The sequence below is a fragment of the Amphiura filiformis genome, chromosome 8, assembly GCF_039555335.1.
Source record: "Amphiura filiformis chromosome 8, Afil_fr2py, whole genome shotgun sequence".
Classification (NCBI taxonomy): domain Eukaryota; kingdom Metazoa; phylum Echinodermata; class Ophiuroidea; order Amphilepidida; family Amphiuridae; genus Amphiura; species Amphiura filiformis.
In genome coordinates, this window is record NC_092635.1 from 22,037,607 (window position 1) to 22,056,957 (window position 19,351).

At 35.3% G+C, this 19,351-nt stretch overlaps 1 protein-coding gene across 1 annotated transcript in view; it reads left to right on the forward strand.

Annotated features, from left to right (window-relative positions):
- The window catches only part of LOC140159458 (uncharacterized), a 334,393-nt gene that overhangs the window by 188,126 nt on the left and 126,916 nt on the right, over window positions 1–19,351 (forward strand). Inside the window, 1 exon segment of the mRNA XM_072182940.1 lies at window positions 7,924–8,025. Within this exon segment, the coding sequence (XP_072039041.1) occupies window positions 7,924–8,025 (102 nt within the window).

The following is a 19,351-nucleotide window of genomic DNA, read 5'->3' on the forward strand; positions in this document are numbered from 1 at the left end:
AGATCCAATTGCCACCCAGAAATGCTGGTTCTGCAAGAGCACTGGTGGTTGGTTATTGAAGCCATCCCTTATGAATTTTGAAATAAGGTTACAGATCAAAACCCAGGAAGGTTTATTCACAGGTCTCTATTACAAATCGCCAACTACAATCAATGAAATGAATAGTTGGCACACTTGCGTGTTCTGTTTCAAATGACCATCGTATCACAACCTCGCACAGGTCTGCCATGTATTTGAAGCAGACACTCCCCCTTTATGCCACACTTCCCCATCCCCATCAATCAATGTTGAAGGGTCTTATTGGTATGTTGCCGACATGGCAAGGGGGATGTAATGGATGTTCCTATGTTGCATGTGTGCAAACATTAATTTTGTTGATTGTAGGTGTATAACATGGTACTGGTTAATGCTGTGAAATGTAAACAGACTTGTTGTGCAGAAGGCATGGCAAACCTTCACCTTCCATACTGATGAGTCTAACAGAGCAATAACATGAATCTTCCCTACTCTCCTAAAATCTGCTATTTATTTCCTATTCTGGCACTTGATGAAGATGTTGGGGACTAGGGAAATATTTCAGGTTGTGGCTCTGGCAGAAGAGATGAAATAGGCTATATATTTTAGCCTATAAGCATTGCCCTGTGGTAAACCTTTTACTTTAGAGATAGTTTACCTTACACACATTGATGCTTGCTTTATGAATAGTCTTGGTATAATTCCAGCAAATCTCCTTTTCAGGTTCTGCTTGACAAATGATGCAGTCAGTTGGTTCTATTCTGTAGCGCTTGGTACCCATGTGTGATTTTGAAAGTACAACCTGAAATAGGAAAACACAGCTTAAACTTTTATTCCTGACCTATTTCACACACAGAATGTAAACATTGTTTCTTTGCATTGGTTTACTGAAGAAGAGTATGTTGTTTACAGGTGGATCTGATACAGGAAATGAAGGCATCACTGCATTGGGTCACAATGATTGTGATAAGCATGATCTGTGCTAGAAGTAATCCAAATCCTTAATGCCTATTAGGCCTCTCTGGTTTGAAATACTTAGAGCTCTTCCCCCATTTTTAAGGATGCAAAGATGCAACATGGAAGTGACGGCCATGGGTATGAGAGACTCTAAAGGTCCGTTCATACTACCAGCGCATTTGCGATGCGTTGCTTTGCGATGCCAATATATTGATTACTTTTTGCTGCAACTCAATGCAACTTGTCGCATTTCCAAGTTAAAATGTATTTAACTTTATTGCGATATCGCAATGCAGTAGTTTGCAGTACTGTGCGGTGCGGCAATGCATCGCATCGCAAAGCAACGCATCATAAAAGCGGTGGTAATATGAACGGACCTTAATGCATTTTGCTGCCATGGCCAGGGTTGTCAAAACCTTCAAAAACTTCATAGGCTGTGGGGCCCTCAGGATGATGTTGTAAAAGGGCTGCTGACAGTTATTTTCATGGGTGCTTTCACTGCTTTGTATTACAGGTATTTGGTGTTTAAAAGAAATTGTGAATATGGTATCTACATGTAGCATGTTGTCACATTATTGAGTTGGTCTCTACAAGTTGTATAATGAGAGCTGGTCTATATTTCTTATCCCTTGGAAAAATATAAGTCTTGTCTTTTCAAAATGTCAGGTGCTTAACTTTGTTTATACCTTTTGTGTTATTTCCCCATTATATGTTGTGTCACATTTTCCCTGTTTTACTATCTGAATTTTGAATCCAAAGTTTCTACATGTTGAATTTTCCTTGGGTTTCTTACATTCAACAAATTGTTTTTGAGATTGCATGAATAGCTGAGTGACTTTGTTACTTGTTTGGCTGGAAAAATCACTGAAAAAAATAGTTTTTAAGGTGAATAAATGAATGAACTCGCTCTTTGATGATGCATCATGGTCAATATAACAAGTTAATGATGAGTCTGTTTAAAAGATGTTTTAGTTCCCTCCTAGCAGTTCTTGGAGAACTTTTGGCACATAACTTGTTTGGCAGAACTTAAACTGTATAAAGGAATCTGTCATATCAGATTGTTGTGAGTGGGAGTAGTATACCTCTGGCTTATTTGGGCAAAGCCTTAAATAGAACAACAATTGGTGTCTTAAAAGATTGATGTTCATGCTTGTACTGCTTATCGCCACTTTGTTTGGCACATTACATTATACATGCATACTTGGTGAACAAGCATTTATAACAGCATTGATTCTGCATTGATGCAGGACACTTTGAAGGTACACTATTATCTCATTCATGAGCGCCAAGCAAAGATGGCGCAGTTTGTGTTCTCCAATTGGAATTCTTTGAGATCCGTTGGCAAGCAACACATCTTTAGCTTGTCTTGGCAATTTGTGTTAGGAGATATGTTGACCTTGGCACGGTAAAAATCAACAAACTCTGTAGCCAGACTATTTAGAATACATTCATGGCATGTTGCTCATCCTTGACAGATATCAAGGAACAGGTGATGCTACATGATCACCCAGTCAGGAATCTATCAAAGATACTGCCGATGATGCATACATGTCTACGGTTTGCTTACCATGCATGTGTGCCTCTCTACACAATTTCTATGGCTTGACTCCTGACTTTTATCATCTCTGTGTTCTCATTCTGTCATTGAGACAGGTGCTGTGTTTTCACACTTGAAATGAATATCAAAGTTTTTTTTGCATGACATTATGTCCATAGGTTATGGATACATGGGATGACGATGTATATGACATTGATCTGGGATGGTCTATTTTAAGCTGGCTCTTATTATTGTTATGATCTAAAAAATCTATTTTGAACAGCTATAAAAAAGGTGCAGTTTGTTGTTTTAGCACACAATTTATTTTGGTTATGACCCACTCTGAAGCGTTTTTGATTGTTATGGCAAAAGTTTCACAATTATTTAGGTTTTGCTTGGAGGAAAAACACACATTTATTGAAAATAACAAAATGTGTCAGCGATGCACAATTTGCTTTGCAGATTCTACATTCTTATAAAAAAATTGTCTTGTGATGGAAAGAAATAAGGCACAGGATCTATACCAAAATAATACTTGGAGTATGACGAAAGATGTAACACATTGTTTTGAACTGAAACTATCTGTCACCATCAAGCAATTTAAAACTGACTTAGTGGAATATTGACATTTCATCTCAAACAAGATGATCCAATACACTGGCAGTAACTTGAAAGACATTTATTGATGGACTGTGTAATGATAGAGGGCAGCATACAGGTTTCCAGACATGACAGATGGGACAGTCTGGTGACACACCCCCAGTATGCCATGGTTTGGCATGATGTGTAGGCGAGATTAACACAATTTTACTTAAAGCAGTCATGTTCTTTCACTGCCAGCTTAAATATTTAGCTTAAGTAAACGTTGAATTTTTTCAAAATTGGCAAATGTCATGCATATTTTTGAAATAGGAAGGAAAATTCATACAAAGCATCTGCTTGGGATTGGTCCTGTAGTCCTTGAATGTTGACATTGGTTTATGAATATATAGAAGAATCAGATTTTGATTTAGCCATGAGGACATTGATCTTCCCACTTCTCCCTTTTTGTGTTTGTTAATCAAGGGTACAATTTTATCTCACATTTCATGAAAATCATACAAAACTCTTACAAGTAGTCCGCCTAAAGCATGTAAAATTTTAGTCATTGGACTCTTACTATGTTGTAAGTGAATAGACTGTTATAGCACAGAGGAGATATCTTACACTTCCCACAATGCATTTCTTCAATTTCAATAATCTGTACCAATTTGCTATCCAGTGCAACATGGGTTGATAGTGAAAAAAGTACCTCAAATGAACAGAGCACATCCAGAGCTTGCAAATTATGTTTATTTCATGACTATTGACCCATGTTTGACAAACAACTGGAACATGTACAAAGTAAATTATAGGATTGTCATTTAATGAAATGAGGTAATAGTCATGTTGCAAAGGATTCTGGGAAGGGTAAGAAATGTTCTCTAGTTATAGCATCTAGCTATTAGAGAATATGAAATTGATTCCCAGTTATCTGCTATAAGAATATTTGTGAGAATTGATTCTCTTCTTATCTGATATAACCTCATCTTCCATTACATAGTCCTTTCAATCTAATAGGTATGTAATGATATGTGCTAACCTTATGGAAATTGGGTACCAAAACTCATACTCAACCTTATGGGATCATATTATAAGTATATAGAGTTAAATGTAGGTTATCAAACCATGCTACCGGAAATGAGGCTTTTTGCCATTAATGTGTGAAACTATTGGAAATGGCAATGCATTGGTAATAGATCTGAATGAACCGACATTATCAAATTGTGCAATTTGTATTTGTTCAGCTGGAGTTCAAGGCCATGGTACAAAATTGGCAATATCAATTAGATCTATCTGGAATATGCACTTATCTTTTCCTATGCATTCTCTACTACTGTATTCAATTACCATGAAAACTAGGTCAAAAGATATATACTTTTACCAGTCAATAATTGATATTAAAAAACATACACTGATATTACTTGTTCTGAAATGATTTTGAAATGGTTTGAAAGAAAAGAATCAGATCAGATCGTCTGTCACCCATATTACAGTTAACATGGATGTTATGACTTAAAAACAAACTGAACGGGCAGGGTTCAAATCCTGAATAGAAGATTTTTTTCTAGGCTGATATTTAATAATGAAATTATGTGGATGTGTATATCTATGTACTTTCAGAGCAAACCCCATAAACTTGAAAGTAGGTATTTTGGGGTAATAATGACAATTTTAATCCAACTTTAAATTTTTATCAGTAAATCTGAAATCTGCAACTCTTCTTTGGGAGATTCAGTGACATATTATGTGAGGAGTTTGCTTCAATTATGTCCCTGGAAGGCTGAGATAAATGAAACTATTTTGTTGGCACTTTAGACAAGGTTTCCAAATGGAAACATGCCAACAAAAAATTCTCACAAATTCTAGTCCACCTAACTACATCAACCAAAACAACGTATATATTCTTTTCTTCTTGTAAATTGAAAAAAAAGCATCTTTACAAAATACACCCACTTGGTATCTCTTATCAGACCCCAATCAAATCCACAAGTAGGCATGCACCTCTGTTGATGTATATTGAATGCAATTCAATGAGTATTATAATCCAGCCCTGGTATCACAGGTGTGGGTGTTGAGCTCTGTGCATGGGAATATGTGGATGATTTTTGCCAATTTTTACAGGATGTCTGAGATGGAACTAATATTTTCAAGGGAGCAAGGTGGCCTAACTGTTAGGTTGATGACAAGGTTATGAGTTCGGTCCAATCTGCCGTGTCCTTGGGCAAGGCTTTTTATCTGGCTTGTCACACTCTAATTTTCATCTATTCTCCAAGAAAACCACCATATACGCCATTAAGTGAAGTTCTACGGTATCATCCAAATGTATCTCAAGGTGCTGTTTTGGAGTGCAACTTTGTGCAGCTATAACACAAGCAGACTCTAGAAGACAGGATAGGAGTGTTGTCACAAATGGACATGCTGATAGTTTTCCAATTGTTTTTGTTTGCTCTTTGTATCCTCATCTCCTTTGCTTTCCCCACATTTTGTGATGTGATTGGTGAAAATAATATGTATGTGTGTCTCTGGAATCAGGTTGTTTCATTGGTTTTTTGATGGTGCCCTGCTTGTGTGAAAAAAATATGATTTAACAATTTCATCATTGAAGTTAAAAGAGCAATTAAAATGATGCATCTTTAAAAGTAAGAAAGACCATGATATTGATAAACTATCTCTGTCATTGTTCAACAGGTGCTACTTTCTTAAAGGAAGGTGACCTGATATATTTGGAAAATCAAATTCTTTACAACTTACGTATAACATAACATGTCATCCCTTTCAAGCACTCATGCAAAAAGAACATGTAAATGTTTTTTGTAAATGTGACTAATTCCTAATGGAATTACCGACATTTATACAGTGTGATATTGGTAGTCTACAGTGTTTTTATTAATGATAATCATCATGATCATGTAATATATTGATTTCAAATGAAAGGCCCTATTTTTCTCAAACATATTGAAATTAGAAGTTCCAACTCAGTGTATTTCCCAAGATACAGGGTGTCCCAAAAAAAAGAGGCCCCACATTGCGCCCTCTTTTTCTCCTATTTCTGAAATATTGATTAAATTTATTTTGGTATGCAAAGAAACCTTTAATCGTTAGCTTTAATAAACCAAAACAATTATTTCAATCGGCTCACAACTTTTGAAGATATGCCCTTTTGAATAAAAGTACCTGTTTTTCACTCTGTCCACGGATATCAAACAGAGTGCACGTTCACCAGACCTCACACCACTTGATTTTTCCTTTGTGGCAAAATCCAAGATCTTTGCAAACGTATTACTGAATGCATACGCAAGTATCCGGCGCACAAGTATGGTACGCAACGCAATTGATGCAATGAGGACCATGGCTGAAACCTGTATTCGCCAAGGAGGCAACCAGGTAGAGGGCAGAGCAGCACAGTAAACTTATTTCAGAAGAACCAAAGACAAACCAAACAGCCTTTAGGGCTACCTTTTATCCTAAAAAGAGAAATAACTTATGTTGTAAATAAAAAAAAAGAAAGCAAGAAACAACAAAGTAAGAAAGTAAGAAACATAATAAAACAAAAAGGCATAAAAAATAAGTAATTGCAAGTAAAGCAAAAGAAGTCCCATTCGGCATCCATTTTACCCACAAATTAATGACACTATTAACAAAATCCATTGCCCATAAACCCACCAGTAAGGCCCATTCCATAAATAAAGTTATTTTATAAAGTTATCATTGAGGAATGTTTGATATTCATGCAAGGTATGTGTACTCCTTTTCAATCTTTGAAGTAGCCAAACCTTCTCCGTGGACAGAGTGAAAAACGGGTACATTTCTTTAAAAGAGCATATCTTCAAAAGTTGTGAGCCGATTGATATAATTGTTTTGGTTTATTAAAGCTAACAACTTAAGGTTTCTTTACATACCAAAATATATTTAATCAACATTTCAGAAATAGGAGAAAAAGAGGGTGCAATGTGGGGCCTCTTTTTTTTGGGACACCCTGTATCATCAAAAACAGCCAAATTAGTCTCAACTATGGTATACCATAGTTGAGACCAATTCAATATTTCAATATGTTTATGAGAAAAATATGAGCTTTCACCTGATACCAAAATCAGCATTTTGATGAGGAAAGCATAAAAAGAAATAAACTGTAAACCCATGGTTGTAATTTAGAGCATGTAAACTGGGAATATCCTTCTATAAGCTGATCTACTTTCATGTTGCTAACAAGTTTTTCGCAATTCAACCGGCCATTGATATGATCTGTCTTACAAACAATGATTTTGTTAATTGGTCAAGAGTGATTGCTCACAAATCTCTGTATAAAGGTTTCAATCAATTTTAAACAAAACAGCAAACCTTGTTGGACAGACAAAAATGGTGTGGTTATTGCATGTATTGAGGGCTCATTGCAACACTCTCTTTCTCCATTAGTTTCCTTGGGTAATGTTTTCCATAACCAAGATTGCATTTATGTACAACATCGCCCAGGGGAGCAATATGGAGGTAAGACAATGTTGCGCTGAGCTCTTGATATGCAAAGTATTGTCATCTCAACATGCTTATTGCTCAATAAGGATATTCACAACTTACAACAAACTTAAGTGTCCTATCAACAGTGATGTCAGTGCATGCAGAGTGTCATTCAGCAACACAAAAACAATGCAAAAGCTGAATTTTGATAATGATAATTATATGTACCTGTTCTAAGTGTAGTACAGTTAATACTTGTAAGAATTATCATAGTCGTAGTGTAACCCAATCAAGTTGAAGATGTAGATTAAGTTGTGTTGTTGTATGTTCCTTTATATACGAGTTAAAGCTAATAATATTTTGTTCCATTTCTCTTTCAGACGGATGGCAATGCGAGCTTTTTACGAGCGGCTCGGGCGGGGAATTTAGACAAAGTTTTAGACTACTTGAAAGGAAGTACAGATATAAATACTAGTAATGCAGTAAGTATCTGATAAATTGATTCTTGTTACAACTCAATCCAAAAATTGAATTGACAAATGATTATGCACAAAATGTTTTAAAGTATACTAATATGAAGAACTGCATCCATAGTGCTAAAATCATCTTGATCTATACAGCATGAAGATATGAAACATCTCGGCAATGGGTGTATTTAGTAGCAAATTGTATATGGCTTGAAGATTTGAAGCGCATCTAGGCAATGGGCTAATCTGTAATAAGGCTGCACTTCCCCTGTGGAAGATTTTGGAAATATTCTCCACAGTGGGAGTGTGAATTTCAAATGGAGTTAGCACATCTAACATTTTGAACCTCACCCTCCTGTGGAGTTGATTCAGGTTTCAGATGGTGTATGAAATTCAAATGGAGCTTCCTAATGTGCCCATTCCATTTGAAATTCATACTACCTCTGGAAGACATTTCAATCATCTTCTACAGAGGTAGTTTGAATATAAACTGGAATAGTCCAATATATTTACAAGCATATTTGTGCATACAATGCAAGCATTGAAATTTTGGATGAGTACAATTTTATGTTATTATATGATTTTGTATCTTCTTATGGTAAGTGTTTTTCATGATGCATTGTTTTATTCCATGTAATATTATGTACTGGACCCATTGGATCTCTATCACATTTGGTAGAGAAAGTCACACACATAGTGAAATCATGATTGTCCATCAAGAGAGTCAGAAATTATTTCATCAACACACATGACACAAATCATGTATAGAGCCCTCTGTTGTAAAACATCTAATAAATCTGTTTGGCTTCTAGCATTTACCCCCTCTATTGGCTAGCCAATACTAATTCAATAGCTTAAAGATAGGTCCTGATCCATGATAGGAAAAGCATGATAGGGTGTCATAGCAGTTTATGTTTGTTTATATGGTTGCTGTGTGCAGAGACACACTTGGATCCTGATGTGACCAGGCTTATGCAAAATGCTCAACCAAGGATAAAAATCTGGTTGATGTATTGTTATAAAATGAATCTAGTGATGTATTGGAACTGTAGTGTTATCACATGTTACAAATTTTAAGATTGTCTAGCTGTCCTTCATCAAAATTATGGCATCTTTTTTTTTAACTTTATGTTGATGCAATGGTCATTATTTTTTCAATTACTTTTTCCAAATTTAATCCTTAAGTTTCTTTTAACATCTTTTTCAAACTTAATACTGAATTCTCAACTTGCCTTGTGATGTGGTTCAAGGGATAAATATATGAAGACATTAACCTAATAAAACCTACAAAGCAAGCAGTGCAATAGTTGCATTCCATGTCAGACTAAGATCCGCATAACATTATGTTTCTAAGAATGTGTCACAAGAAGGTTACACAAGGGTTGTTGAGGACCTTCACTGAGATAGAGCTAATGAAGGTGAAGTACCTCTACCAGTCTGTTGAAGATCAAGTACAACTTTGAAGTACAAGTACACAACCTTGCCAGAGGCGTAAGGGAGCGATCGTTATTTATGCAGGGGGGGAATGGGTAAATTTAGGGGGGAACACAAAATTTTTTTGTGGTCTTGAGGGGGAACCTGAAATTTTAGTTGAACCAGGAGGGGGATTGTTAAATTTTAAATGGAGAAAATTGGGAAAACAAGGGGAAGCGAAAATTTTGAGCGGACGCCAGGGGGAACGCGAAATTTTTGTCGATATTTTTGCCAAAACACCCATTCCCCCCCCTGCCGTAAATAACGATCGGTCCCTAACATCCAGTAATCTGCATTATCGTAAGATGCAGTGAACAGCCTGCTAAATCGGGACTAATGATGCTCAAGAATGATTTTTTCCACAAAACAAACCCTGTTAATTGAATCTAGAAAAAACAAAACCAGTATTTGCTGACTGATCAATGAAGTAGTACCCATAAGCCATAACACATATTAAGAACAATTACTTAGGCACTTGAGATATTCAAAACAAGAATTTTTTTTAAAAGTGTACAGAGACTATATTGGGTTGATCGAATGCTTTATAAAATTACACTTCTTTTTTAAATTAAAAACAGTGGTGCACCTTAACAGTCACCTGCAACTATTGCCCAGTTTCATGCAAGACATGAAAGTTTTCTGAGCTGAGGCAAGAATCATTGACTACATGTAGCCATATTGTGTGGTTATACAGTAGCATACATTATTTGATATAATACATGGATAAAATAGCAGGAAACACGAATTGAGCAGTGGCTTAAACTGGGGAGCACATTCAGAATGACCTTTTAAAAGTGAACAAATAGTGATACATGTTATTATTCATACAATGAAATGTTATGATACTTAATTTCATGAATCCAAATTGTTTATCTTTTATTTCATGTTAAATCTTGACATTACAACTTGTATCCAATAATAAAATGCTAAAATTATTTGTTATAAATTTTAAAATAAAATAATTTTTTTATGAATCCTTTCATTCGCACAATTTGAAATGCCATGTAGAGGTTATAGGCAAGTAAATCAGAAATCTGATATAAAATGCAATTATGAGGAGCTACTTCTGTTACCCATTAGCTGCAGGTTTTGAAAGTTATTAAATTATGTTTTAAAGCAAGAAAATGCATTTTAGTTTATATTATGTAAAATATTACTATGTATTTGGCACTGTAAATATTATGATAAGATTGAACCACTTGTTCCATGCATTGAAAGGTTAGGACCACTGCTTAACACAGGAAATGAATACTTACCTCAAGTTCATTATTGACTTGGACAACTTAATTTCCTATACATGACAACATAGTTAAATTAGTTACAGTATAGAGGTAACTTAATTATAAAGTGTCAATTGTTTTGAGAATAATTAGGGTAATAAATGTTTTGTGTGGTACTTCAATTCCACCTTCTGTCTAAAATACACTTGTAGGGAATGTGAAAAAATGGAGATGAAGGAAAGGAAGGATTTGACTCTGGAATAACAGAGTGATATTGTTAATCACCTGAATATGTCTCTTCAGATTTGGAGAGTTTCAGAATCAGGTCTGAGCAATTTGGTTTCATAGTCTCTGCAGAAATTGCATTCAGTAATGAAATTAGGGGAAATTTTAATTTAAAGCGTGATCTTTAAGAACAATTCCCCGTAAATAAATACGTAAAAGATCATAGAATATGTTTAAATCTGTTAGTAGGGAATTTTATTATTAGCTTTCTCAAAAGCTTATGTTATCAACATAGAGTGTCCCAATAAAAATCGAACCCAAATTCTGCCCTCTTTGTCACACTGTAATCACATTTATTTTGACGTATATAGAAATCTCATTTTGTTAGCTTTCATTGATCCTTGTCTTTTAAAGATATATAAAAAGATAGCACAATTAGGGTTTAGTATTTATTGGGACACCCTGTATATGCTTCCACCTTTAATATATTCTCTTACACATGGAATTTTACTTTAAAAAAACAACAACCTATGAACTTTCTTTTTTTCCCATTGCAAAACGTGATGGATCGCTCGATTTCATTTCGCGACGTGCAAGATGGAATATCATCCCCCATTACACCGCTGATATTTACCAATGACCTAGTTACCTAATAGATGGTGAAGACACCATCAAGCATTATCCTACATAGCCAACTCACAGAAGCATTATCTTCTTATGCCATGTTTAGATGACCGTAGACCTAAAACTCAGGGGAAAATGATGCTAAGAGATTGCAGCAAATCACAAATTAATACATTTTGTTTGCGTACTTATTGGATAACATTTGGGGTAAAGTTTCCTTGAGGAGTAGCTAGTACTTTGTTCATACCAGTGGTGCATTTGGGAATTATTTGGTAAAGTGCTAAATTTCTTCAGGGGAAAAGACTTTTGGTATTTGTTGAAAGGGTTGAACTTTAGAGTAAAGTGCTGTATGGATGTTTGCGAGTCTTAAATCAGATTGTCAAAAACTATTATGAAAATCAAAAGCTGTTAATATTTTTTGGATAATGTTTAAACTTTACCTTCAGAACAACTAAAAGTAATACCAGCAATTGAAGAAAAAAACAGTTCCTTGATTTTGTAGCCTTTTACTGGGATGCGTAACCTTTGAGAGCATGTAGAACAGGCTTTTAATAATAAGTTCTTTGAGGCACCAAAACTATTTAATCATTATTGCCAACATTGCTACTGAATGTTCACCTGTACTGGTGCGTCACGGTGAAGGGGAAGTTCAAAGTGTTGTGTCATGTTTACACCAGGAAGGAGACAGGAACTCCCACTATACTGATAGGAATATTAGTAGCACGGAAGAAACAAAGCTGTAATTTGGAAACTTCCTCAACTTTATAATTCATTAAATGTGTTCCAGTAATGTACTTTTGATCTAATTTGCCAAGCATTTTAAAATATTGCACTCATGTGTTTAGTAATAGGGGCCTATATATCATCAACATAATTATATATATATGAATTGATTTTGTTAATAATAAATAGCACCTTGATATATAGTTCAAAGACATTCATTAGTTGGATCATATATATAGATTCACCAAATGTTGTATGATGGTAATATACCTCAGAACTGTGCCATAACCTGATCTTTTTCAATTGAGGGGGTTGCAGTGTTAATGAACATGGGGGGGGGGGGGGACAAAGAGCGCTACATAATGACCTTCTCTATAGATACCTGTACAAACTACTAGTTCATAGTTCATAGAGGGCATGGTATATAAGGGCCCAAACTTGGGAGGGAGAGAGTTCATGCTCCAACCCTTGTGACTGACTCTAGCTATTTAGAATACCATTTCGTGTTTGAAGTCATTGACCTTGGTAAGGATATGAGCCCCTCAACCTGGTACCTTTTGGCTACTAGCAGAGAACTTCTCTTGCATGTGTGTCAAAGCTTAATTTAGATCCACCTGACTAAAACTAGACTTTCAGTTTAGACATAGAGCTTAAAATATTAAAAATATATCCTAGCTTGTCTGTCAGATTTCTATGTGCCAGTCTATGTATGTTACTAAGATAGGGATTGAAAGACATGGATTATGTTGAAAATGATTGGTCATGATGAATACAAGAAAACATGCATAAACTGATTAATGAAATTTTTTAACACACTTCATTTGTCTTTGTTTCTTGAAACAAATTCCCCAGGATTGACCAGTATTACGGGTCTTTTCGCCCTTTGCACAGATCCCCCATTATGCTACCAAACAAGGTTCTCCCAGCAAACACATGTACAAAAAGGGCATTTTAATTTCTCGCAATTTTCTAGCAATGCGCCAAAATGCTTTTCCAAAGCATGTATTTGACAGGTTTACACACATACACAACACACACATTGCGGGTTGAACCTCATTTTGAGATGACCATGCAAATGGTCAATAGGTGTACAAATTATCGATATTTATAGTGTACAAGTCTAAAATATTTCATGTGTTGCATAAGTGCAGAATATTTACTTATAGTGCCCACTCTTCTCACACTTAGCTGCATCATCTTCTGTGTGGAAGACTAAGAACCAACCAAGGGAGTAAATATTGTGGACATGTCCAACATATAAATTGTACACTTGATTTGTCATTTAGTCAATCAGGCAAGTTAGTGTTAGCCAGTACCTTGCTACATTTGTGGGATGATGGAAAAAAGTGACATGCCATTTGTGGGATGATGAAAAAAATGGGCATGTATGACATTTGGTAACCTCACACAAATATTGGAAAAATCATATTGCACTTTACTGAACCAAGTGCCTTGTAATTACACCCATCAAATGGACAAATGTGTACGTCAGAACAGATAATCAATGAAGGTACATTACCACCAACAACTGTCGCTAGATGTAACGTCGATATGGTGAGGATGGTAGTTACTTGGATATTATAGATCTTTAGTGAGCTGATGTAATTGGCAGTTTAATTTTATTACTTATTATCAATTTATGATTCAAATCATAAGAGTAATATGCTTTCACAAAGCTAAAATCAGAAAGGTGCAAATACAAGAAACAAACAATAGCTCATAAACAATAAAACAACTAATTTGGAGATAGATATAAATTAAGCTACTTTATGCAGATATTGTACTGCCCGCATAATTAGATTGCAATTAAAATTACTTTTGTTGCAATACAAAAGAAATAATGTGAAATTATTTTGTCTAAGATGTTTTCCCTCTTGCTCTATTTATGAATGCAGTATTATACAAGAATATGTGTATACAAAAAAAAAATTTCAGTATTTTCTCATTTATTTTTAATGTTTACACTAACCCTAACTGAACCAAACATCAAAAAACCTCAATTCACAAAGCATATGCATGCTCAGGTATCCCACATTATGCGATTGCGTCATCATGTGAACAGTCATATGGGCACGGAAAGCTTGGCTGGCCAAGATAGACACCCGTGGCAAGGTAGGCCAGTGCACGCGTCTGCCACCTGAGGGGTCACTGGTTCAAAACCGCACTTGAGAAACTTGTTTTCTTTTCTTCTTCTTCTTTCTTTCTTCCTTCTATTCTTCCTCTTCGCCAAAAAGCAACTGGGCATTAGGGTTAAGATACTCACTCCATTAGATTTTCAATGGGCCAGGAAGTAAGTTCTCCCACAAAATGAGCAACAAAAAATAGAGACCTTTGTCCACTATCGCTTAAAAATGGAAAATGAAAAATTAAACCATCTAACTGTGGATCACATAATGAAATTTTAAAAAGAAAAGAAAAAAATGGCCAAACACGTAAAACAAACAAAAAATTACCTTAATATTGAAAAAACCTTACCCTTACCAAACTCCCAGCCCAGTCTTAATGATGCATTCCTAAGACACGTCTTAGTAAGTACAAACATGCCAGGTATTTAGTCCAGTGGTTCTTGAGATAGTTTTGATTTGGTAACTGTTAGTATGATGACCTCAAGAGAGCGACTGTATGGTGAATTTGATGGATGTGTAATTGGCTTTTAGCCATTATATTTCCTCCTGGTCTAATCAGAGGAGACAACATTACCAGTCACCTTGTGTACATACAAAAAAGCCGGCAATGTAATTATTTTCTAATTTACGCTTCTCGATATTAGGGTCAGCAAGCAAGCAAGTCTCGCATTTTTGTTCTACTCATCGTCATTCAATGTATAAGTATAGTCCAGGGCAGTCTGTTTGTGATATGAATTTCCCACGTGGCTAAACAGCAAAGAGGCGGCTTTTTACAAAACTAGCTGTTGGGCAACGACGAGTGACGTACGTGGATGAGCTGTTAAAAATGGCATGTCAATATCTATTTGAAGGGGCTTTCTTCTTCACAGAAAGGTGAAAAAATGCATAATGTGATGATTACAGCGCTCCAAACATGCGTTATCTTCACCATGCTGTGCAAAGAGTTCTCCGTTTCCTTTATCAAGTATTTACAAAAATAGCGCATATCTAATTTTTACCCACCTGTATCGAATATCATACATGAGCTATTTTTGAAATATTTTAGTTGACAAAGTTGAGATCAACCATCATATAATTGGACAATACTGGTACCAAGAGCTTATTAAGAGGGTCGTTAATGAACGCTGAATTGGTTGGAAATGGCTCGTTAATTATAGTGCAGAATGGGAAGGTGGACATTATAGTGGCATCACCAATTCTGGCTATTATAGTACATAGACAATTCTGAGAGGATGTTCATTAAAGTAAAAGCACTAATTGGTGTTGCAGTAATGTAGAGCAATAATTCTTGTTGCGGTGGATATTGATATTGATTAGGATGTTGTGATTTTATCAGACTATCTATTATATATCTATGCAATTCTCTACCAAGTTAAGGAATCATATCGTTAAGTGAAGGTGTCATCTTCATGTAAGCCAATACCAGGGACTGCCTAACTTAGAGAAAAATATCACGTCTCTCAGTTTCACTGAATCATTGCACGGGAAACAGTCAATTACCCAGAGTTCCAATGGGCTTCCACTAGATTGCAGACAAGCGTGTGTGTTAGTGTTTCGTGTACGTCGTTATATTGAGTGTGTGTACAAACAGCCTGCATATGAATTCAGGTCATGTTCAACTAGCCTGCCTACCTAACCTGATCCAGTGTTGCGGACTTTATATGTTGGATTATTAACTTTGTGAGAAATGGATGATAGATGAGAGGAGAAACCGAGTGACAAATCTGTCCATGGATTTTTAACCGGATTTTATAACTTTGTGTCTTATATTATTCCCTGTGGAGTATAACTTACTGTATATTATAAGTGCCTTAGTAGTGTGTGTGAATGATATTGGTGCTTAGTGCATTAGCACTACTCGGGCTTCTTGCACGTGGATTAATAGTCCAAAAGCAATTACGCCGAATGGCGACAGAGCCCCCCATGTTTTTACAACCAGTTTTAACGAATTCAAAGATTAAGAAAGGAAAAAGCGCCTCCAAGATGCGCCCTGAGGGCCATCGGCGCGTACATTTCCAGACAGATGAGAAGCTGGACCATCAGAAATTGCAGGAGCAGATATTGGCTGAGATATTTACATGTCTGCTGAATGGTCTCGTGGATGGATGTTATGATGAGGTCAATGAACTTTCTGTTGATATTTCTTATTACTAATTTACATGTTTGTTATTTATATTACTAACATAGAGAGCATGTAATTTTATATTTTGCATTTATTTAAAATTTGGCAAATTGTTATTTCTTACAAAATTCATTTAACTGTCATGATTGCAACTTATTTTACCAGTTTTTAAATTTCCCACAAAATACTATTTTTACAAATGCTGGTAAAGATAATCCAGCAGAAATTAACATTCAAATGGCAAATTCCATAAGACCAAAGTTTCAGTGCACTGTAGGCCTACGGCAGATAAAAAGCACAATTATTAATACATTTGTGCTCAAATAAGTTTACAAATACATCAAGATAAAAGTAGAAGAACATTTTCGTTTAAAAACCAGAATAAACAACAAGTAATATAACATCATGAGAACAATAATACATTATAAAAGATACCTTATAAAATACAATATCATTATATTTGTGGAAAAACAAGAGACATTGTACTCCAACAAAGCAAAGAAGAGAATATATAAATAAACTGATTATCAAACAAATCTAGGTTTCACTTGGCTTTATATTATATGATGATAAACATGCAGTGAAGTAACCGGGGATACAGTGCCCCTCAGAAAAATATTTTCAGGTAGGATCAGACCAAAAAAAAAAAAAAAAAAAAAATTTCTGGCTAACCCGGACACAATTCTCAGTGACCAGGCTTTTGCCTCATCTGAACACCAAAGCTGGTTGCACGTCCGCAAACATGCCAAGTGCCTTTTATTCAAATAATTCCATAAAGCAGCCATACCTTGTCATATATCCACCAGGCTAATGGTTTATCATGCAATATGTATGCTTTTTGACTTCAGGCTATTAATTGATTATGTACTCGCTAAGTGTTTCGCTGACAAATTTGACAACATGAACCCCAACATGAATTGTATATGGATTTTGATGATATCATCTGTAAAAGCTCTTAGTGATTTATAGAGACTTGGCTCTGCTGTGTATCTTTAGTTTTTCAGGTTAAGTTTGACAACATTTGATAGGAATATTTCATAATGATTGACCTACAAACCTAATAGTGTTACACAGACATAACTATGGTCAGCGTGCATTGGGATGTTAATAATGTCCATCGGTCAAGTTATTTGTATTAAAATTATACTGCTTGATGGACCCAATTAATTTATCTACTCATCAAGTTATTTACTGGATCTGACCCAGTTTTTTATGACTTAATTTCATATAAAATTTATTCTCAAACCAATTAGTTAATTGTTAAATCATTATATCTTGGATCAGGGGCACAATTTATTCAAATTTATTCAAATTGTGCAGGAATGCCTGTGTGTGCATATTCATGTGCAAGATGGATTAAATTAAACATATTCATATTTTTAATTCCATAAACATTATTTTCCCCAACATATTGCAATAAACCCAAAATTTCTGTAGTCATTTCAAATGCATAAACTTGATTTGGAGACTACAATATTGCTCCATCCTATCACCCATGACTGTAGGCTAAGTATATGGTCAAAACATCTTATGGCAATTTTATATTACATTTAGAAGGAGAGCAAATCGGGAGAGCAAAGTAAGGTGAATAAAGCTAAGAAAATATGGGTAATTAGAGGCCATGCTATAAATAGCTGGATGGGCAATTTTTAATGAACATACAAGTTTTGATCATCTCGATTACGTATTTTTTTACATCGATTATGAATCAAAGGCAATCAATCGGAACAAGCTAATGATGAGAGCAGATATCAAGATATGGATGATTGAGTAAAATGGTTGTAATAAGTTTGTCGAATACCAGTGATGTAAATTCTCAATGCACTTGGGAGTTTTCATATTTTATTGGTTTGTGAATTGTTTTAGAATTTGAAAATTCATTCACATTAAGAATTGGTATATAGGCTAACTACAGGCTATTAGTTTTACTAGCCTTTTAGATCATTTTAAACTTCCAAAAAAGCAGTTGTCATTCAGTACAATCATAGATGTAGATTTAGGATTGGGTTCATCATTAAGATAACATAAAAGCTCACTCAATAAAGCCATTTATCTTGTTAAATTTACCAGTTAATGCTTGGCTCAGGTCTGCCATTATGAACCCATGCGAGAATTGCTGCTGAAATCGGATTTGGGTGAATGACTATTGACTACATTGCGAAACGCCTTGTTTATGGGGAGTGTTTCTAGATTGCATGATTCCTGCCCAATTGAACTATATTCACTGTGAATCAAAATGATCTCATCTCAGAGGCACAGTTCATTAGCCTCTATACAACACTAAATCACTATACCTCAAAAGTTCCAAGTATACAAACACATTCAAAGGTAACATGTGCTTGAAGAACTGTGTCCTGACAGATGAGTGAGCATGGGATCCTATAATTGAAGACCAAATTAAAAAGATGTCCTGTTAAATAGACCAAAAATGCCATATTGTGCAGGTCAGCAACCAATCACACTGCACCTTTGCCTTGACGTCAGACGCAAACTAGTCTTTTTAATTCGGTCTTCAATTATATGTTTAGGAATCATAAATGCAGTTTCCCTAATTTTTGGCACTTTCATGGTACATAACAGCCTTTGGTATTTCGGACCTCTCAAGAATTCAATCACTCTAAACTAAATAATATGAATTTGGGCTAACGTGTCACAAGAACTATTTATAAGAGCACCGTAACTTCCGCCTTCATTTTTGTCTTGGCTGCAGCATCTTAAGATGGAAAAATGGCAACTCTGTACACATACATGCAGCAGGTTGTGGACTATTATTGCAAATGAGTTCAGTTAGATTTGGAAGAGATCACATACAGAGGATTTAATTTCCT